General features: G+C 42.3%; 3 protein-coding genes across 5 annotated transcripts; all 3 read right to left on the bottom strand.

Moving 5' to 3' along the window:
* Positions 1 to 585: 585 nt before the first annotated feature.
* Positions 586 to 7,560, bottom strand: LOC115386809 (uncharacterized). The gene is made up of 4 exons (XM_030089280.1): positions 7,349 to 7,560; positions 5,053 to 6,010; positions 3,267 to 3,280; positions 586 to 1,642 (listed from the first exon to the last, which is right to left on the bottom strand). Exons 1-4 carry the CDS (start codon positions 7,395 to 7,397, stop codon positions 693 to 695), a joined length of 1,971 nt encoding a protein of 656 aa, XP_029945140.1. The 5' UTR covers positions 7,398 to 7,560; the 3' UTR covers positions 586 to 692.
* Positions 7,561 to 8,805: 1,245 nt separating this feature from the next.
* On the bottom strand, positions 8,806 to 12,317 carry LOC115387302 (uncharacterized). 2 transcript variants are annotated; one of them, XM_030089969.1, is made up of 4 exons: positions 12,055 to 12,317; positions 11,856 to 11,924; positions 10,422 to 10,714; positions 8,806 to 10,274 (listed from the first exon to the last, which is right to left on the bottom strand). In XM_030089969.1, exons 1-4 carry the CDS (start codon positions 12,296 to 12,298, stop codon positions 9,387 to 9,389), a joined length of 1,494 nt encoding a protein of 497 aa, XP_029945829.1. In that variant the 5' UTR covers positions 12,299 to 12,317; the 3' UTR covers positions 8,806 to 9,386. The 2 variants fall into 2 exon arrangements, with proteins under 2 accessions (XP_029945829.1, XP_029945830.1); XM_030089970.1 differs by having other exon boundaries at positions 10,422 to 10,708.
* An 875-nt stretch (positions 12,318 to 13,192) lies between these two features.
* Positions 13,193 to 20,240, bottom strand: LOC115387265 (nuclear body protein SP140-like protein). 2 transcript variants are annotated; one of them, XM_030089916.1, is made up of 16 exons: positions 19,950 to 20,240; positions 18,622 to 18,796; positions 18,328 to 18,531; positions 18,126 to 18,245; positions 17,862 to 17,995; positions 17,703 to 17,765; positions 17,581 to 17,620; positions 17,373 to 17,465; positions 17,173 to 17,259; positions 15,956 to 16,095; positions 15,681 to 15,749; positions 15,351 to 15,484; positions 15,063 to 15,174; positions 14,912 to 14,986; positions 14,652 to 14,795; positions 13,193 to 14,514 (listed from the first exon to the last, which is right to left on the bottom strand). In XM_030089916.1, exons 1-16 carry the CDS (start codon positions 20,100 to 20,102, stop codon positions 14,428 to 14,430), a joined length of 1,830 nt encoding a protein of 609 aa, XP_029945776.1. In that variant the 5' UTR covers positions 20,103 to 20,240; the 3' UTR covers positions 13,193 to 14,427. The 2 variants fall into 2 exon arrangements, with proteins under 2 accessions (XP_029945776.1, XP_029945777.1); XM_030089917.1 differs by having other exon boundaries at positions 17,373 to 17,456.
* Between the last annotated feature and the right edge of the window lie 679 nt (positions 20,241 to 20,919).

Here is a 20,919-nt window from a genome sequence, read left to right as displayed (position 1 = left end):
CTTATTTATTTATTGATTAATCGGGGACAACGCATATTGGTCAACTCTTTTTCAGTAGTATGTCAGAGTTAGCCATGGACTAATTTACATCTGTACGATGAGGAAGCCTGCACTCACGCTTGGGAATCCTTGAATAAATTTTATAGCTATCCTTTGCAGTGCAGAGAACATTCAAAGGAAAACTAAACAGTTGAGTCAGATTAAGAGTTTAAATGTGTGTGTGCTGAAAGTTAGGCAGTACGCTGATGTCCTTCATCCAGTCGGCGTGTTCTTACGGGTTCACAGACTTCGGACTTTTTCCTCGTTCCTTTTCTTCTAGATATTCTCTATAGGGCGCTGCAGTACTGTGCTCTCTCTCACTTTGTACATATGTTTTTTTCCACCATCCAAACATCCTTCTGTTTTTTAAATCGCTGAATTGAGAAGTACGCTGTAATTACGTTGTAGTCAGCTCACCTGTGATAGCGCTGGATGAGATTGTTCACATTTACCAGACCCCCCTGTCCATCATGCATTGCGTGTAGGTCACGTGGTCTTCCCAACTCCTGACAAACTAGCATTCAAGTTCTCTTGAAGTGCTCTTTATTTTGCGTTCAGATTAAATTATGAAGATTCAGAAGGTTTTTCTAATCTCAATTCATTATATTCATGACTTGAAGAGTACTGCATGATTAACATTGATCTTAAAACAATCATCGTCTTTCATAAACGTTGCTGTATTGTTCCTTTAGCGGATGGACACGCTGGTGGAAACGATCAAAATCTGATTGGCTGGGCTGCGGCTCTGGCGCCTCAAGGGCCCAGACAAGCAGAGCCACCAACGCCATGAAGAGCAGGACTTTCAGAAGTCTAGTGAAATTCGACCTCATACTCATCTTGTTCTCTGCAATTCTTCTTGAAAGCTCTTCCTCTCTTCTCCACAGTTTCCTGATTTCCACCTTCAGCTCCTCGTCCTTGTGAAGGTCCTTTAGATTCTTCTCCTTTCTGGTTATTTCCTCATTTTTCTCTGCCAGGATGCTGTCCTGCTTCTCCCTGATCTCTTGCTCCTCTTTGGGATACAGCGCTGTCTCGTAGTGAGCGCCTCCGTTCAGGGCGATCAGGGTCTGGATCTTCTCCATGAAGGTTGTCACCTGCGCCTGGTCTTCGGGGTTCTTGTTGTTGAAGACGTGGAAGCCGCCGCTGCACTTGCGGATGAAGCTGCGGAGGTTCTCATCGCTTTTCGTGATGGCTTCATTGATCGACTTCCCTCCCAAGCAGTCCCCGTGAGTGAACAACACGATGGTGTAGTCCCACACTCTCGGACCAAACTTGGCTTCGATCAGGCTCATGGTGGCTTGGTCTTCTTGAGTCATTCTTCCCAATTTAACAACGAACACAAAGACGTGAGGCCCGGGTTCCAGGAGTTTCACACACTTCAGGATTTCACGCACAGTTTCCTTCATGTTGCTATCCGTCTCAAAAAAGCCCGGGGTGTCTATGACGGCGATGGGCGTGTCTTCCACCCAGCCCTCCTCCTTCTCACAGTAGGGAGTGACTCTGGCCAGCGTCATGTCTGCTGTGAACACCTGCTTGTTGAGGAGCGTATTCCCACTGGAGCTCTTCCCTGCTCCACACTTCCCAAGAAGCATGATCCTCAAAGGCTCTGTGGACCCAACAACACCAGATACTTTAACCAGCAAAGCATTACGGGGATGTGAAACTGGGGCAAATAACTTCAAACTCACACACTCAGATCTCATTGGTTTTTAACCTTCATATAACAATAATGACTCGTGGATGTATGAAAATTACGGCCGCACGGTGGCGCGGTGGTTAGCGCTCTTGCCTCACAGCAAGAAGGTCCTGGGTTCAAACACCGGCTGGGGCTCAGGGCCTTTCTGTGTGGAGTTTGCATGTTCTCCCCGTGTGTGTGTGGGTTCCCTCCGGGTACTCCGGCTTCCTCCCACGGTCCAAAAACATGCATGGTAGGTTAATTGATCACCCTAAATTGCCCCTAGGTATGAATGTGTGAGTGAATGGTTGTTTGTCTATATATATGTCAGCCCTGCGACAGACTGGCGAACTGTCCAGGGTGTACCCCGCCTTCGCCCACAGCAGCTGGGATCGGCTCCAGCCACCCGCGACCCCGAAAGGGATAAAGCGGCGGAAAATGAATGAATGTATGAAAATTAACAGTGATGGACCGAAACAACATTAAATGAAGTGATTCCAAAGTGTTTGCTATGTCTACATGTCTTCTTACTTTAAACTTCTGTCATTATGTAATACTTATGTGTCAAATTATTTTGCACATACATAATTCATTTTGCTCATTACATGTTTACTTTAAGTAACTCCAAAAACCTTCAGATTTTACTGATGGAAGGTCCAAAAGTGGAAACGCAAGATATAAAGTTCATTAACCACATTTAAGCCTGACATCAAATGCAAGTATCCCATAAGTAAACACATTTTAATATGAAGATTTTCAAATGCATGCATTTTTACTCCTATTTGACATTCAGTTAACTCCTTGGGCTCTATTGTGATCGACCAGGCGTAAGCGTGGTGCACCCACTCTGTGCTTTACTTATGCTGCGTCAATGGGGCGTGTCCAGAACATTTCACAATTTTTGTGAACAGTGCAGGTTGCAGCATGTCCACGCCTCCATCCCTGCCACCAGGGCAAGTCGCAAAGCAGGAGGCGCGACTGGGTTTATCACAGCTGACTCCAATCGTGACCAATCAAATAAACACCTCTCCTCGCCTTTTAAAGCACGGCGGGTAAGAGCGCAATGCAATTTCACCACGGACCAACCATGGACCAAGACAGCAGCTGCTGGCAGTCAAAACTTCTCGCAGGAGGAAACTAGTAACCTGTAAAGATGAGCAGTGTGGAAAGATCACAACATCAATAAACTGTAATGACAATGAAATCATAAGAGGAAGGAGATGCATTTATATAAAATCTATTTGTTTCACGGGGGATTTTCTGTATCTTTAATATGACTGAGTAAACTGTTCCCAAAACATGTATAAATGGTAGCATAATACTCACATTTAAGGCCAGAACTGTGCAGCCAGGTCTGTCCTCACCGCGCGCCCTGCTGCTGTCCCTGCTGATACGGCTCATGCAGTTCAGCCTCTCTCCGTCTCAAGTCTTGTAATGTCTACTCCCTGAGGTCACAGTGGCATGCACGATGCAAGGCCATGTTGTGTAGCACACAGAATGCACTGACACTGGAAGACTGTGGAGTTTTGGTTACATTGCCAAATTACCCCTTCACCAGGTGTGCTCCACCTGCACCGAGAACAGACCAGGTTGGGGGTGGGGAACCTTAAGTGCACCTTCAGCAAGGTTTTTTTGGCCTGAAATTATCACTGCGCCAAGCTGAATCTGTGGACACCTCCCCCTGGTGCGCCGCCATGCCCTTCTCAGCGAAAGCAGAGCAGATTGGTTTGCATCGCGCCAGTCGAAATTACCACTGCGCAGCCTGTGATAAGCTGTGTTGTGTTGCAAAAATAGAGCTCAAGGAGTCCTCTGTGTGTCTACCAATACCCCTGCTGCTAAGGATTAAAAGAAAAAAAGTTTAAAGATGCCAAACCAAATAAAAACTTTAGTGTTCAGGTCTGTTTCTAAGAGATGGCCTTTTAAAAGAAGTTTAGCTGTTGCTTAAAAACAATGCTTCTGTCTGTTTTTTTTTTTGTTTTTTTTTTATTCAGAGGATGTTCAAGGTTTAATTTCTCAAAAACATCAGACACAATTGGTTTATCACTATTAAACTAATCATAATCTTTTCCTCTTTCTGTTTCACCAACATGAACACAGGCTATTTTTTCTGTAGCTCAAACAAATAAAAAAACAATGAGTCAGACAATTCAGTTCCCCTGTGGCTAAGATAGATAACATTCCACTGCTAAAATTAAACTTCACTTGGATATACAGACACACAAAAATATACAATCAACTGTAAATGTTATATACATGTAAACATTGTAAAAATTAACTTTCATACAAACCTTGGTGTTGATCCATCTGTGCTGCGTCAGAAATATCTGCAGATTTCAAAATCCCAATGTTCCTTCCTCCCAAAGATGTCAAAAAACTGCGTAACTTTACTGTTTCCTCCAGTTGCACGACTGCAGTTTAACTTCTCTCACTTTAAGTCTGTTAAAGATGTGAAACTGTTTGTGGAGAACAGCGCTTGTTTGGTCCTGCAGCGAAACTGAGACTGAATAACAAGTAAAGACTGGGAAGGTAATCATATCTGTGTCTTAATTTAGAACATGATGAACTCATGGAAAGCAGATAAGAATATGTATGAACTCTGCCTTTGTACACAGCATTAACATGATGTTACATTGAAATATTGCATGTGCAGAAAAAAAAACTCATGACAGATGCATGTTAAACTTCAGCTATCAAGGCTGCATTACATGGGGAAAACAAAAATCCAAAGAAAACAACAGTAAAAATGTAGATGAATTTTCTGGCAATAGAAATTCTGGTTTCAAAATTTACAAGTAGACCATGATCATGATATCTTTGTGAAATCCAAATTGGCTCGCTTTTCAGAACAAGGAGGATATGATGCTGAAAATGCTATCAAACATTTGTTTTAGTTTTTGTTTTTGAATTAATAATCAACAACACCATCACTGACACATGCACACATTACATCTGAGCCCTTTTGATATGGAGACTGCGCTGGCAAGATTTCCAAACAATTATTTATTCAATTAAACAAAAATTCACCTTTTGTGTTTCAAACTGAATGAAAACTAAGGGATGAAGAAGCTTTGGGACGTTGTTATCAGACTTTTAATCAGGTCTTAGTTTCCATCAGGATCAGCATCAGAAACGAAAGAACAAGCAAACATTTTGTTCTTGCTTGTGAAAATAAAAATGTTACTATTGTGCCTTTCTAATGAGTGTTCTGATTCAAATTCAACAGTTCTTTTCCTTTTACATAAAGATTCAACTATGAAGGCTGAAAAGCTTTTCTAATCTCAATTCATGACTTGAATGATATTCCATGATTAGCATTCATCATCTTAAAACAATCATATTACTGTCTTTTCAAATGCTGTTGAATTTTTCCTTTAGTGGATGGAAACACTTTCACTGCCATCAAAATCCAAATGAGAGTTATTGGCAGCAGCACCGGAACTGGTGCCTGAAGGGCCCAGCCGATCAGCAGAGCCACCAACATCAGGACGAGCAGGACTCTCAGAAGTCTAGTGAAATTCAACCTCTTGCTCATCTGGTTCTCTGCAGTTCTTCTTGAAAGCTCTTCCTCTCTTCTCCACAGTTTCCTGATTTCCACCTTCAGCTCCTCGTCCTTGTAATGCTCCTTCAGATTCTCCTCCTTTCTGGTTATTTCCTCATTTTTCTCTGCCAGGATGCTGTCCTGCTTCTCCCTGATCTCTTGCTCCTCTTTGGGATACAGCGCTGTCTCGTAGTGAGCGCCTCCGTTCAGGGCGATCAGGGTCTGGATCTTCTCCATGAAGGTTGTCACCTGCGTCTGGTCTTCGGGGTTCTTGTTGTTGAAGACGTGGAAGCCGCCGCTGCACTTGCGGATGAAGTTGCGGAGGTTGTCATCGCTTTTCGTGATGGCGTCATTGATCGACTTCCCTCCCAAGCAGTCCCCGTGAGTGAACAACACGATGGTGTAGTCCCACACTCTCGGACCAAACTTGGCTTCGATCAGGCTCATGGTGGCTTGGTCTTCTTGAGTCATTCTTCCCAATTTAACAACGAACACAAAGACGTGAGGCCCGGGTTCCAGGAGTTTCACACACTTCAGGATTTCTCGCACAATTTCCTTCTTGTTGCTATCCGTCTCAAAAAAGCCCGGGGTGTCTATGACGGCGATGGGCGTGTCTTCCACCAAGCCCTCCTCCTTCTCACAGTAGGGAGTGACTCTGGCCAGCGTCATGTCTGCTGTGAACACCTGCTTGTTGAGGAGCGTATTCCCACTGGAGCTCTTCCCTGCTCCACACTTCCCAAGAAGCATGATCCTCAAAGGCTCTGTGGACCCAACAACACCAGATACTTTAACCAGCAAAACATTACGGGGATGTGAAAGTGGTGTAAGTAACTTAAAGCTCACACACTCAGGTGTCATTGGTTTTTAACCTTCAAATAATAACTATGACTGTTTGCTGTTTTCACAAGCTGCATCTGGGCTACATCAGACATATTTGATATGATAAGAGCATTTTATTGTTCCACTGCAAATGAGTGTGCTTCATGTATAATTTTATGTTGTTGACATTATATTCAATTACAAATGTTCGTGATGATTAATTTCACCCCGACTTTTACTTTAGCTACTATTTTTGAGAAATTCTGTTTTATTTAAAGAGTGTCAGATCTATAGTATTCAAGTTTATCCTACAGAATTCACATTTATTTTAAAGTCTGGGTCTGGATTAAAGGATCCAGAGGGAGTATGAACTGTCAAAGAGTCTTGTTATGTCTGAAATAAGTGATTTGATGAATGCAGATGTTTCAGTCTGTTTTACAACAGTTTTACGACTGTGGGTCTTATCGGGGTTTGAAAATTCAGTTGTTGTTTGAGGAGTTAAAGTCCAGGAGGTAGAGTCCTGGCATGTTTTGAACCTTGAATGGCTTACTTTATACCTTAAGCCTGAATTAAAGAACCTAAATCTTGTCACCCCTTTACTGAGACACTGTCTGAAACAATAAGAATATGAGAGAAATGTTGACATAGGAGCCTTTTACAGTCAGCTGACATTTGCTTCATCATAGAAATCAAAGACACAACTTTAAACCAACTTATCCTGCCGTAAAATAGATAACAAATCTCCTTGATGAAGCTTCTTGCAAGCTCTGTGCTGCCTGGAAATGCGTGAAAACCAAGGAGTGTTTAGGAATGCTCCTGCTGGTAAGGTTTAAAAAAAATCCAGGTCAAGTTTAAATAAATACTAGTGTTTCGGTCTGGCTTTATGAGGCTGCCTTGACAAAAAGTTTAAAAAGTTGAGCTTTTGCTTAAGAAATAATGTTTCTGTTTTTCCTCTCAGAAGAGTTAATTTCTTAAAAACATCAAAAGGAGAGGTATGAAAGCAGGCAGCGCCTCACTGCTTCATCAGTATTACACAAAAAAAAACTGATCAGAATAATTTCCCCTTTGCTCTCCTTGTTTCACCATCATGAACACGTGTTATTTTTCAAAAAAGGAAAAAAAGTGAGCCATGTGATTCATTTCCCCAGGCTGTGACCTCGAAGAGCTTTCCACCGTCACAGTGTAACTTCACTTAGACACACAGACACGCTGTAATGTACGATTGACTCTAAATGTTAACATACATGTAAACAGAGTAAAAAGTGAGCTTTCGGACAAACCTTGGTGTTCATCCATCTGTGCTGCGCCAGAAATACTTGCAGAGCTCATGACGATCACCACTCCTTCCTCCCAAAGATGTCAAGAAAAAAACAAAACGTGTAACTTTACTGTTTCCTCCAGGTGCCGAAGCTTGACTTTTCTCACTTTAAATCTGTCAAAAATGTAAAAATGTGGATCAGATTGCCTCCGCTCGTGGAGAGCAGCGCAGTTCCTGAAGTGAAATCGAAACTATGAAGAACAATGAGAGGGAGGAAGAGAGAAGTGAAGTAGGTCAGATCAACATATCTGTGGAACATGATGAACTAATGGAAAGCAGATTAAATGTCTGCCTTTCTACACAACAATAACGTGATGCGAATCATTACATTAAAATAATGCATGTGCAATAAATAAATAACAATAAAATGTGTGAAGACAATTTGAACTTTAGATGCATGTTAAACTTCAGCTCTCAAGGCTGCATTACATGGTGAAAACAAACAGAATAGAAACACTTTAGTTAGAATGCAAAGAATATCCTGGGAATGAAGCATAAAATCTTATGTGACTTGACTGTTTAATAGAGATGTTAAATGGTGCCACCTAGTGGTCAAAATATTCTGTTTTCTCAGCCTTTCAGCATTTTTTTTTAACAGTTTAAGAAGGGTCAGCATCTTTTTTTTTTCTTTTGGGGGGGGGGGGGTGGAGAGAACAACAGTAAGAATGTAGATGAATTCTCTGGCAAAAGAATTTCTGCTTTCAAAACTTACAAGTTGATCGTGTTCACAATGTCTTTGTGAAATCCAGATTGGTTCACTTTTCAAAATAAGGAGGATATGATGAACATTCTATCAAGCATTATTTAAGTGACTATAACAAGTACTGTTGCTAAAAAAATTTTGTGGAGTTACTCAAAAACTTCAGTTTCTGTGGCCTTTTATTGTGGACAGTACAAGGCACACCTGTGCACTAATCATGGTGTCTGATGAGCATCTTGATGTGGCATACCTGTGAGGTGGGACGGATTATCTCAGCAAAGCAGAAGTGCTCACTATCACACATTTAGACAGATTTGTGAACAATGTTTGAAAGAAATGGCAATATTGTGTATCTGGAATGAATTTTAGATATTTAAGTCCATCTCATGAAAAATGGGAGCAAAAACAAAAGTGTTGCGTTTATATTTTTGTTGAGTGTATTTTAGATATAGTGTATATTGCTTTAGGTGATGGATCTGAGATATTGATCCACTGACATCAGGAGAAATTCCAGCTTCCATCTCTTATTTTTCAGCTCCATTGTGTTTGGGGAAGTAAAATACTGTGTTTGCTGTTTTCACTATGCAAGCAACAGAAAATTACATCTGATCCCTTCTGGTAAGGACACTGTGTTGGCAAGACTTCCAAACATAACTTATTTATTCACTTGAACAAAAAATCACCTTTTCTGTTTCAAACTGAATGAAAACAGAGGGAGGTATAAACATCAGCATATTGTTATCAGGCTTTCAATCAGGGCTTCGTTTCCATCCGGACCGGCTTCCTGTGTCAAGAGAGAGAAAGCAAAGGACAAACACACGTTTTGTTTTTGGTTGTGACAATAAAAATGTCACAGCTGTGTTTTTCAAATGAATGTTCTGATTTGATGTCGGTCCAGCAGATTGTAGAACAATCAGATGTAAACATAACAAATCATTTAGCTTGTACATTTAGGCATACACGTCCAATCCTCAGTATCTTCAACAAAATCAGAATCAGAACAGAATGTAATGCCACTGTTAAGGTATCAAAGAGGGCATCAAAAGGTGTAGTGGTTAGCACTGTTGTCTCACAGTAACAGCATCCTGGCTTGAGTCTTTTGGCTGATCATGTATTTTTGATTTTAAATCGGCTGTAAGTGCTTTTCTGTGGTGAGTGGAGACATTTCCAGGATGAACTCCACCTTTCATGGATGGATGTTGATGAGGCCAAGGATCTCTAGAAAAACAGAACAGATTGTTTTTTAAATTGTTTGAGGAAAAATATGTGAGAAGTCTGCTTTGCAGCTTTCTATTTCACGTCACTTCCGATCAGCGAGTCTCTGCAGGAGGGCAATGACCGTGTCCTGTTTGGAGGAGAGCAGCTCCAGAGCTGTGGCTATCCGTCCGAGGGACTCCGACATCCGCACCTCCCTCCTCTCGCGCCTCTTCTCTCTGGCCTCCGTCCTGCGGCGAGCCACCCGGTCCAGGTAGGCCTGCTCCTCCTGACGCTTCAGAAACTCCTGGAACAGAGCGGCGCCGCTGAGCTCCGGGTTTACCTTCTGGCTCTGCAGCTCAGTTTCCGACACGGCCGTCGCGGACAACGAGGCGGGGATAGACGACGTGAGGCAGGAGGACGTCGGCGGAAACGAAGAGGAAAGGCCCAGCAGATTCTGACTGTGGCCAAGCGGCGCAGAGCTGATTCGAAACGGTATGACGCCCGGGGAGAAGGACGGCGCTTTCCGGCTGGCGAACCCCAACGTGTTGAGGTCTGAGTTGCTGCCTGCGATGAGAGTCGGAGATGTGGAAGCCGTTTCTGAGAAACTAGGCGAGGAGATGAAAGAAGGAGCTGGTACGATGGTGGCGGGATGAATGCTGGTCGTGCTGATGTCTCCGTTCAGGACGATGAGGGGCTTGGCCTCTTGAGGATTCTCTGAAGCCACGGCTGCCGGACTGGTCATGGTGCTGACAGCAGCGCTCACGGCGACCTGAGCGGCGGCGGCCGCCGCCTGAGCTGTCGGGTCCACGCTGCCGGTCGAGGAAAAGTCCCCATTGGGGCGAATCATGGCGTTTTGTGACGGGAGCTGCAGAGGCTTTGCGGCGATCTTCGTTAAAGGGCCCGGTAGAGCCGACACTGCGTTTCCACCTTTGTTTCTTTTGTTGTTGACGATCTGGGATCCAATAGTGTCGCTGAGTGTCGCATCCATCAGCTACAAAGAAAATAAAGACATGAAAACAATTATTTGGTGAGCCTCTTAACACTGGATGCTTCCCATGATGGTCCAAACAGAAAGTTGCATCTATCTGTTATTGCATCTACTCTTCATTGGCGTAAAGATTCCTCCAGCCGGACTCACATCAAAGAACTCCCATGAGGTCTTGGCGTGCCCCGTCTCCCGGCTGCGGTCTTTCACCCTCTTGTACGTCACAATCAGATTGTTCCACTTGCGACGGATCTTTTCAACGGGCAGCATGTGGCCCTTGGAGGCCATCTCCTCCTGGACGCTCTGGAAGAGCTGGGAACGTTCGCGGGTCTCGTACAGGCCCCAGCGGCGCCCGACCGCCTCGATCAGACACAGGACGGCTTTGGAGGAGAAATCCGAGCCCGAGGGAAGCGTCTTCTCTGAAGGAGCGCCGGGCATCGCTGAAGCAGGAGAAGACAAGCGGGAATTCATCGCTTTTAAATGGAGATGTCAAGAGTCAGAAATCAGAATGTCACTGCAAACAAATCTAATTTGGTCATTAGTCTATTAGTATATAGTCTTCATACTTCATACTTGTGCTTTACCTGTTTTTTTTTAATTCAACCAACCCAATAAATTTCAAATGACTTCAGTCCAAAACACATCAGTAATTAAGGCACAAACCACAGATCAGACTGAATAATGTTATGTTAACTGGGACAGCTGGTAGATCTACAGAAATTAATATAAAATGCATGAATGACTGCTTTGAAATGAAAAATATTAAAAGTAGCGCTGTCTATGGACTCTATGCACAACTCAACCACTTCCTGAACTTCAGGAGGCTCCTTGTTTCCTGTCTTTCATGATAGGACGAGCTGATTATGCAGGTGTGTCTGACCTCTGTAACAACTTCAGACACACCTGCATTAATCAACTCGTCCTATCATGAAAGACAGGAAACAAGGAGCCTCCTGAAGTTCAGGAAGTGGTTGAGTTGTGTGCATAGAGCCTATTGATGAAAAAAAAAAAAAAAACTAATGAATCTCATCTCTGGCCACAGCTAATCAGGATTAATCACATCATTTGTGAACTCAACACACAAAATCAACAATTTAATGCAAATAAAAAATGGCTTTATCTAAAGTGGAGCAGTTTCACATCAGAAAACACTCACAAATGCAGAATTTGAACCATCCAACATTTTAAAGTAGAGATGCTCAAGGACAGTCCCACTTTCTCTTTCGGTGTTGAACAGTACAAAATATAGATGTCACAGTAGGATATTTGTGACATTTTCAAGCTTCAAATGAGGAATCTAATCCTCATAATTCAATAATGTGATTAAAACTCACAGCACTGGTCAAAACTAATTGCATTTACAGTTGTTGTGAATCTGTAAATAAAACTTTTTTGTCAAAGAAATAAAACAGAACATGGTAATATTACCCCCTTAACCAGGAGAGATTAAAATATATGTTTCTGGCAAATATGCACTTTCAATAAATAAAAAGAAAATCAGAAACACCTGGATCCCCCCTAAAGTCAATGCTTTGATGGATTGTGATGAGAGGAGCAGCTGCAGGTGTTCACAGACATCAGACTGACCTGGAGCTATTTTCAGGTATGTTTTTCCATCCCCTGCTGTGGTGAAAAACCGCTCTGTGCTCACAGGATCTGAAGACAACACAGACAAAACAGGTTTGCATTGTGATTGAAAAAAAAAAATCTGCTCTTCTGCTTTGTGCGGACAAAAGAAAAAAAACGCACGAAAGTGTGTTGCGAATGGAGTGATCTGTGCACTCACACAGCAGCACGGGAGTAGTAGTGGAGGCAGTTTGCAGCTCGGTGTCAGACAGCTCCTCTGCAGTCTGAGCCCTGCCTCCTCCTCCTCCTCCTCCTCCTCCTCCTCCTCTGCATGCGGTATCTCCGCAGGACGCAGGCGGCTCCTGGCTGCCCAAAACCAGCGCAGATGTGTTCTCATCCACCGCCTCCGTCTTCACGTGCACCATCGTGATGTCCCGGACGCCTCTCTGCAGGCTTTCCTCCATGGCTGGCACATGAACTATCACAAAAACAAAAACCAAAAAAAAAAAAAAAAGGAAAAGAAGAAAAACCGCGAGCCGAACGCAGGAGCTGGGCTCGCTCGGTCTGCGCAGTGCGCAGGCGTCCGACCCGCAGAAAGTTTCAGGCTGCGGCGGATCCTCAGCGCGGCGATGCGGACTTCAGCCTGAAGTCACGCCGCCGCCGCAAAGTCACGACTCCGGCGAGTCGCGTGCGCGCCGGTAAAACGCCATCGCCGCCCGCGGTCCCCCCCGCTGCACGTGAGGGGCTGAGAAATGGCTGCGCGGTCCAGCTCTGCTCTGCTCTGCTTTGCCGACGGATGCGCATGGCGGCTGCGCAGCTCGGCACAGATCTGCTGCTGACAACACACACACACACACACACACACACACACACACACACACACACACACACACACACACACACACACACACACACACTCTGACATCATGCTCCTTCATAATGAGAACAAAGAAAGGCTCCCTTCACGTCCATCTCTCATTATATACAATCTCAGCTAATATTTCCATCTTAACTTGGAATAAATTCTCATTCTTTTACACGTCAGTCGAAGTGCAAATGATCCATAGTCATAAAAACATAAATGAAATTTTAAAAAAAAAAATCTAGTGGATGTGCCTCTTTACAGAAATGTAGCTTATCACAAGAGGTTGCAGCCATTCCTGATAAAAAGCAAGTGAGTGACAGAGAACTTGCCAATTAAAATGATCTAACAAAGAATAAAGGAATAAAGGAACTAATGTCATATTTCTCTTGACAGAAGAGAAGAGTCCAACGCTTCTTCTTTTACAGGGTCAAAGTAAGAATAGCTTCATTTTTCAAACTGGGTTAAGAGAAAAAAAAACACAAGACCTCAGGAAATCAAATGTTTTTATTAAAAAGGAGACAGTAAAGTACAAATGACTTTATACACCGAGACAATTTACTACTGACACATAAAACTCTCAATTTCTGTAATATTTGTAGAGAGGCTGCATTATAATCTCAGAAAAATGACACAATAGGGGAGCAACATTTAAGCAACAAGTTACTTTCAAATTCTACAAGTTTGGAACACAAGATGTGTTCACCACATCTGCTACATTCTGTTTGCATTGCACGTTTAGTGTGTGAACATATCACACAATGTACACGGTCACAGGAGGCTATAAAAATACTCCTGTACTCGTACCTCTTTCATAACCCGTCATACTTTAGATTTTTGGGCTGTTGACTCAGATGTCAAATGCTTCTGTGATTAGTTTGATAGTTTCCATGAAATTGTAAAATGAGTATGAAGTGTAACTGCACAGTAAGGATGAATACTATAGTAAATGGAATACATTTATTTAGCACTTTTTTACCCCACATGAACACAGTCCAAAGCACTTCAAACCGTATTATCACATTCACACGAGTGGAGGCGGCAGCCATGCAAGGACAGTTTGACCCATCGATGGAAGAGATGGAGAGTCGAACCACAAACCTCCCGATTCACAGCCGCCCCAAATCCAGAAATCCCAACCTGTGATCCAAATCCCCCCCTTTCACACCGAGTCTGCCGGGGTCCGGGGCGGCTGACTGCAGTGCACGACTGTGTCCGTAACCCCAGTCAGAATGCATGACATACTGCTGAAGAAGGCCGACTGACTGGTACAGGACTTTATGAAACGAGCTGCAAAATCAATATGCCACAGTCCAAAGCTTTCCGAGACAGTTTCAAGCTACTTTTCAAAATATTATACATGTTTAATTTTCCTGCTGCGGGCTGGATGGTGTAGGGTTAAAGCAGAACAGTCCCAGATCAATCCGCAATATGGAGCTCGGTGGACTCAGGACGTCAGTGTGAAAGGGGTATAAGTTGGATCAAACACTGGAGAAAATGTTTAGTAAATCAATTAAAAAAAAAAAAAAAAAAAAACTACACTTCAAAAATGAGTTATGTTGCAGAATTTGGGTAAGACATATCACAAGTTCTGGTTAAAAAAAGATGGGTTTAACCAAAATGAGACGGCGATAAGGCATGAAATCTCAATCTACTTTGGACTGCTCGGGTGGACGGCTCGCTGCCCAATACTGTGCATCATAATGACTACGTTTTGGTTTAGTTAGCATTCTATTCATTGACATTAAAGGCTGTCATAAATTGTTTTTCAAATAGCTGTTTTAATTTTTCACCCATGGCACGGACGTCCTCGTCACTCTGAAAGACACACAGAACAACAGTGTTACATTTATTCTACTTCAAATATTTCTGATCTTTTATATTTAAACACTATAAAAGCTCCCATAAAATACTACTCATGCTGAAAGAGGTGTGCCACGTCTGGAGATTCCTACCGTGTGGTATGTAGCACAGTTGGTGAAAATGAGTTGGACATCAGACACAAACTGGCCAACGGTCTGGTATTCCTGCTTCTGGAGTTTATCTGCTACTTTGCACAGCCACATGGGATTTGTGACGAAGGAGGAATAATTTTTCAACTGTGGAAACCAAGCACAAACATGTCCAGTTACAGTTTGATGAGTCGAAAAAGAGGAACACGTATTAAAACTCTGAGTCTTTCAGAAGCTGCGAGCCTGAAGGAATCAGACCGTACGTGGAGACGTGGGTCTGCAGCAAACGCTCGCTTCTCATCGGCATTGCGCAACGACAGGACGAGATAGTGGCATTCCTGAGGACGCGAGAAAAGACAAATGAGTTCAAACAGAGACACACGAAGCTGAAGCTGCAGGAGAAAAAAAACTCACCTGTGTGTGCTGAGGCATCTGGTAGGACATGACTGTATTCCTGTCCACTGGAGCACGGCGGTCTTGAGAACTTTCGAACATACAGAATGTGCATTTCCACTGTCTTTCGTCTCTGCTTAACCAAACACACACACACACACAGACACACACACAGGAATTGGGAGTCATGCAGGAGAATGTGCAAACTTCAAATAAAAATACAACCTCTTGCAGCTTGAACTGCATTATAATGCAAAACAGAGAAAGGAATAAACTTGTTGTTCCTTTTCTATTTCGACGAAAGCTCACCCCAGCTGACTGTCTTCGACATGCGGCAGGTGACAGTTCTGGTGGAAGGCTCGGGGACAAAAATCGCACGGCACCAGAACTTCACCGTTCTCGCTTTTACAGGCCCAGCACTCGTCGTCGTTTTCCTGATCAACCTGCCGAGACAAACAGCGCACAACTGCAGGTTTCTTCATGCAGAGGACAACGCGGCATCTTTCTGCACAAACTCATACTGAAAAATAAAAAAACATCCGAGCAGAATAAAATATTAAGATATACAAAACAAAAACAGGACAAATGTAAAAGTCTTGGTTCACATTTTTCCATGTAGCTGCAAAAAAAAAAACTCACCAGTTCATTTTCCTCTGGCTTGCAACATTTGCAATCACAGTTCACCGAGTGGATATGCAACATTTTGTTCTGAAAGAGACAGTTTAACAGCTTAAGAAATTATAATGTCTGACTTAACATTTGCTGTAGCTTTCATATCACCTCTTTAATTACAACAACCTTAAAACATCTGAATTTATGAGAAAACAGACACGATTTCATGAGACCAGGCATGAATTAAATGGCAAAGGTCACGATGCTGAAATTCATGAACATATATAAAACTACACATTTACCATAATGAGATCGTTGAGTGGTTTTCCCTCCCACTGAATGTCTCTCTTCCATAAAGCCTCCGTCTGACCTGACCCCGCTGTTGCAAAGTCCTTTGGGGTCATCCAGCTTGTCTCAGTGCGAATACTTTTCCCACAAAACCCTGATGTGGAAAAACAAATCAGAAAGAAGCACGGTTTCCTGTTGTTAGACTGGTCCAGAGTCCAGACACTTTTGTTAGGAAGTGACTCAAATATTCAAACATGCCACCATATGACAAGAAAGTTCTGCTCCAATACCGGAAAACTCTCGATTACTACTGGATTTGACCGACATGGTGAACAAAATCTCACTAAAGAGAAAGAGATGCATGATGGGATTCAAACTGAAATGATAAAAAAAAAAATTAAAAAAAAAACACAATTAAACAGAGACAGAAAAGCAGAAAGAGTTCAGAGTGGATGATGAACTTGTGAGCAACCAGAGAAAAGTAGAAAGTTGAGAAGCAAGAGTCCTGATGGTTTTACATCCAGGTACAGAAAAACAAATGTGTCACTTTATATTTCTTTATTCGTTCTCATGATGCGTTAACAGATGCAAATTATTCTCCAGTTTCAACCATTTGACTGGAAAATAAAGGCATCAGCCTTTGCATATTTCCACTTTCAGATTGAATGTGGTCGCTTTAAAATTCTCTCTGATCGCCACCTTTTCACCAAAAAGCTCCACATTTCATTAAAAGCTCTGCATACTTGGTTTCTGATTGTGTGTTAATCTTCAGTCGACTGTGAAGCTGAAGCTGTGTTGCGTATTTGTATCAGTATGTTCCTTTTGCCGTCACACTGCACTCAAACTTGCGACATTAGAGAAAAAAAGTAAATAAAATCACATCAGAGAACTGAAACCCTGCAGCTATTTATGTGATATAAAAAAAGAAATGGAGCTAATGACTATTTTGCTGTGCCGGGATTGCTTTGGAAGCCGTTTGCTGCCATCTAGTGGAACAATGTAGCTATTGAACATTAGTCATGTTTTCAATCAACAGTTAAAAATCAATCTTTTCCACTTAATTTTCTACAAGAACATCAGAAACTCCATCAAAAACCTTTTTACAACAATAACAGCAAAAAAAGAAAAAAGGCAAGATCCTGGAGGACTTTTAGATGTTGTCACACTTAAGAAGATTCACACTCAACTAACATTAAAATGCAACGGTACAGCAATGAAATCATCAAACTACCTGTAGCGAATCGTTCCTTGTGTAATTTTCCAGTTAAAGATCCACATGTAACACTGAAGACTTTCTGGGATCCATCACTGAGACGATCTGCATTATAAAACAAGTTGTAAATAAGAAGCCAAACAATCAAACTAACTTCATCAGAACTTCTATGCTACGTGCGAACTCTCACACACTTTAAAGAAACCAGGAAATGTTACCTGGTGATGGCTCAGCCTCTTCAGCCTCGCTGCTGGCCTCCTCAGCCGTTTCTTCTTTTTCTTCTTCTTCTTCTTCTTCTGAATCTAAACACACTGCATGTTTTGATGTAACTTGGTGAGATGAAGTGTTTTATGTGCCTCAAAGAAAAAAAAGCCATAGTTTGTCCTTCAATCCTCCAAAACTATACTGCTTTGCATTTGTACAAACCTGTGACCAACTTGCGAAAGGAAAGGGAAGGTTCCTTGATCTGACAGAAAGACAAATAAATAAATAAATAAAGGGATGATGGATGAAAACATTAATGTGTGATTTGTTTACTTCAGTATTACCGTCGGGCTTGGTTTTGACTTGTCAGTTGTTATTTTGCAGCGTTTAAATTTTATGTGGCCTTCCTGTAAAGAAGCATGACAGGAAACAGAAGTTGAGCCAATGTTCCACAGAGACTGGAAAGAGATGGAGAGTTTTTAAAGAGCCACTCCTAAACAAACCTTGATGAGTTTCTCCATAGTTTCTCCCTCGCACCGAATAGTAGCTTTCCAGCTCCTGCGGTCGAACTTCCCGGCAAGCCTCTGAAATTCATTGGGGGTGAGCCACCGTTTCTCAGCCAAGATGCATCTTTCTCCTGAGACATTCAGAGAATCGGTTACAGAAATAACACAATAACGTATGAATAAATAATCCATCCAGACGCTGAGCTGGGTCTGTAGTTTTTTACTTTGCAATCTAATGACCGATGCAATTTTTTTTTTTACCTTGGGCCAGTTTTTCTCGATGTAAAATTCCCTTCTTGTCGAAACACGTCACAGGAAGCTGAGTCCTAAAAATAGGCCAGGTCCAAATTTCACTTTTTTCTCCCCTTTTCAAAGGAGAAGCTAAGAGATTTGAAAAGAAAGAGCTTTTTAACGTCACATATAATCACACGGCTAAAAGCAACACAATCAGGAGAACACTCACTGTAAATTATTTTGTTGGTCTTTTTCTTTTTTCTGGGAGTAACCTGAGACGAGGGACCTGCTTCCTCCTGCTCTTCATCCTCTATAATTTTCCTTTTCCTCTTCTTCTTTACCAACTTTGTTTTCTTCTTCTCGTTTTCTGAACTCGGACTCCTTTCGCTTGTATCTCCCGCTTCAGGCGACTGTGTGCCTGAACGGTAAGATCCTGCAATCGAACCACAACGCCAAGAAAGAATGAAAAACACACAAATACATACAGTCGATCATCACAATGACGAATGTTAAAATCTCTCACCGTCCAAGAAGCTTCTGTGTAACATCTTCATCGTCGGGTAGTGGTTCACAATGACGTCCATGAAAACACACTTCCAGAATCGCCGGATGTCTTTGGACCGATTCTCCTCCACCCAGTCGAGGATTTCATAGATGCTCTTTTTCATCTTTTCTTTACTTTTCATGCGACTCACCTTCTGCACACAAGAAAGCATGGAGAGAATCAGTGGCTGAATCATTTAACTAGATCATCCCTACGAGCCGTTAAAACCTTGTGCTATCGAGACAGATAGGCGGTGATGAGGCAGGGTTAGGATATCACATTCTGCTTTCTTTCTTCATCTTTATAAAATGGATCAATGAATCTATTTGTCTAAGAAAACTGAGGCCACAGTTCTTCTGTTGAGTCTGCTGTCCTGTCCAGTACAAGGACTGCTGGGATTCATCTTAAAACAGGAAGATACAAGAACCAAACTCGTCTAGTGTTCAGTTTTAGAGAGTTGTTTCAATCAGCTGGGTCTTTCCCCTAATTTGCTCCAGCTTTTTTCTTCTTGTTTTTTTTTTCTCCCCATCTCAGTTTCATTTCCCCTTGATTATTAATAATAACACAATCTCTGATATATTTCCAATCATCACTAATACTATAATGTGAAAATGTAAAACATTGCCATGGCTACTATCGAGTTTTATATCATTGTTGATGATGTTATGGTTTTTAATACCAATTATGGTTTCTATTATTTTGCTACTTTCATTGCGGCCCACTTGCTGCTGCAACAATGAAACATTTCCCCATTGCGGGGCAAATAAAGAATTACATTGCATGGAAACAAGTTCAGTTGCTATTTTAAGAATATGTATATAAACCATCAGTAAGCATCATATTAAAAAGTTCAGGTTCCGACACATGTAGCAAAGATTTTCTGGTTAAACTGATGGAACTGAATTGGAAACAAATTTAAAAAAAAAGTTCTGACGTCATATTTTCCCAGGCAGACGCTTTAATGAGAATAATTTTATTTCATTGACGTAGTCAGACAAAGTAACTTAACTCCTACTTGACTACAAATATCTACTGATGAACTTGTTTGCAGAAAAGATTTCAGGCTGCGTTAAGAGGGAAAAAAATCAAATATGTTCAAGTCTAAAGCTCTGAGGGTTAATTCCACATTCTGGAAGAAAACCCAGGAGAGGAGCTGAGGATTTGGAACCTCAAGCCGCCCTCCACTGTCCATGTCACCGGAAACAATACGAACTACTTCCGGGCTCGTTTGGCGCGCTTCCACACGAAACCTTAAACAAACTGAGCGGGGAAAAGGAACTCAGAGTGTCTCTCTTCGGGCACCTTACCTCGTATCTGTCCTCTGGGACAAAGTTGTAATCCCTGAGCTGTCTGAGGAAGGTCTGCGGGTTCTCCATGCACGAGATTTCATTCTTTTTGCAGTGAAAAGTCTGCAGCAGCTCCTTATCCACGATGAAGTCCAGCAGGTCCGGCGGGTTCATTGTTGTTCTTTCACCAGCAACGCTGCGCCTCCAGTCACACGTCTGTAGAGCAAAGTCATGAAATGGTCCCAAACAAACACGACGTTTTTCCGTGGCTTTGGAGGTGGAATGTTTCCCACGGTGTCCGCCCCGCGTCCTCCTCTGTGACGTTTGGAAACCGAAAGTTAACTTGTGTCCGGATCGCTGGTCGGGTTGCCAGATCGCACGGATTTCCGGAAAATCAATCTTGGTTTGAACGATTCAGATAGTGCTGCTTCGATATCTGTAAATAAAAATACACTTATGCAACGTAAACAATATTTGAATATGGCTCTTTTCAAGTTTGAAGAGCAAACGAGTGAGTTCAGACGAGTGAGTTTTATTTGTGTTTGGAAACGGTCAGCTTGATCTGGCTACTGTGACCTGTGCATGTCCACACCAGGTCAATACGAGTGCCCCACATTCCCCTTCCTTTCAATTTGGACACACTGTTTAGCTGAGTGCAAAAGTACAAATTATTTTGTATATGACTTTCTGCTATTTTCATTTGAATATTTCACAAACACATTGTCGTTGAAAGTCAAAAGCCAGAAAACCTGCAAAGCTGTGGAAAATGCACTGCTTTAGGGTTTACTATTGCTATGAGATCGCACCTCATTATTAACATTTGGATATAAAACAGAAGTGTTTTGGGCTGGTGTAGGTTTGTCTCTCTTCATTGAAACACGGGTAAAATTACATAATAGTTATGCTCTTACACCGTGTTTTTCCTGTGATGAATGGGACTCGGATGTATCCTGCATTTACCCAAAGTCCCGTCACTTCCTCTGTGAACACA

The sequence above is a fragment of the Salarias fasciatus genome, chromosome 4 (assembly GCF_902148845.1).
Source record: "Salarias fasciatus chromosome 4, fSalaFa1.1, whole genome shotgun sequence".
Lineage (NCBI taxonomy): Eukaryota > Metazoa > Chordata > Actinopteri > Blenniiformes > Blenniidae > Salarias > Salarias fasciatus.
Note: the sequence above shows the minus strand (reverse complement) of the source record. Positions and strands in the feature narration are given on the sequence as shown.

What these genes read in the sequence shown, in the direction of transcription:
- LOC115387302 (XM_030089969.1), bottom strand. Translation starts at nt 12,298, where the DNA reads ATGGAGGAAAGCCTGCAGAGAGGCGTCCGGGACATCACGATGGTGCAC. An exon ending in TACTACTCCCGTGCTGCTGT is followed by an intron (nt 11,925 to 12,054) that starts GTGAGTGCACAG and finishes TGTTGTCTTCAG; the next exon opens with ATCCTGTGAGCACAGAGCGG. An exon ending in CCTCATGGGAGTTCTTTGAT is followed by an intron (nt 10,275 to 10,421) that starts GTGAGTCCGGCT and finishes TTTTCTTTGTAG; the next exon opens with CTGATGGATGCGACACTCAG.
- LOC115386809 (XM_030089280.1), bottom strand. Translation starts at nt 7,397, where the DNA reads ATGAGCTCTGCAAGTATTTCTGGCGCAGCACAGATGGATGAACACCAA. An exon ending in ACAGATGGATGAACACCAAG is followed by an intron (nt 6,011 to 7,348) that starts GTTTGTCCGAAA and finishes TTGGGTCCACAG; the next exon opens with AGCCTTTGAGGATCATGCTT.
- LOC115387265 (XM_030089916.1), bottom strand. Translation starts at nt 20,102, where the DNA reads ATGAACCCGCCGGACCTGCTGGACTTCATCGTGGATAAGGAGCTGCTG. An exon ending in AGCCAGAGGAAAATGAACTG is followed by an intron (nt 15,485 to 15,680) that starts GTGAGTTTTTTT and finishes TTGTCTCGGCAG; the next exon opens with GTTGATCAGGAAAACGACGA. An exon ending in ACTGTGCTACATACCACACG is followed by an intron (nt 14,515 to 14,651) that starts GTAGGAATCTCC and finishes TGTGTCTTTCAG; the next exon opens with AGTGACGAGGACGTCCGTGC.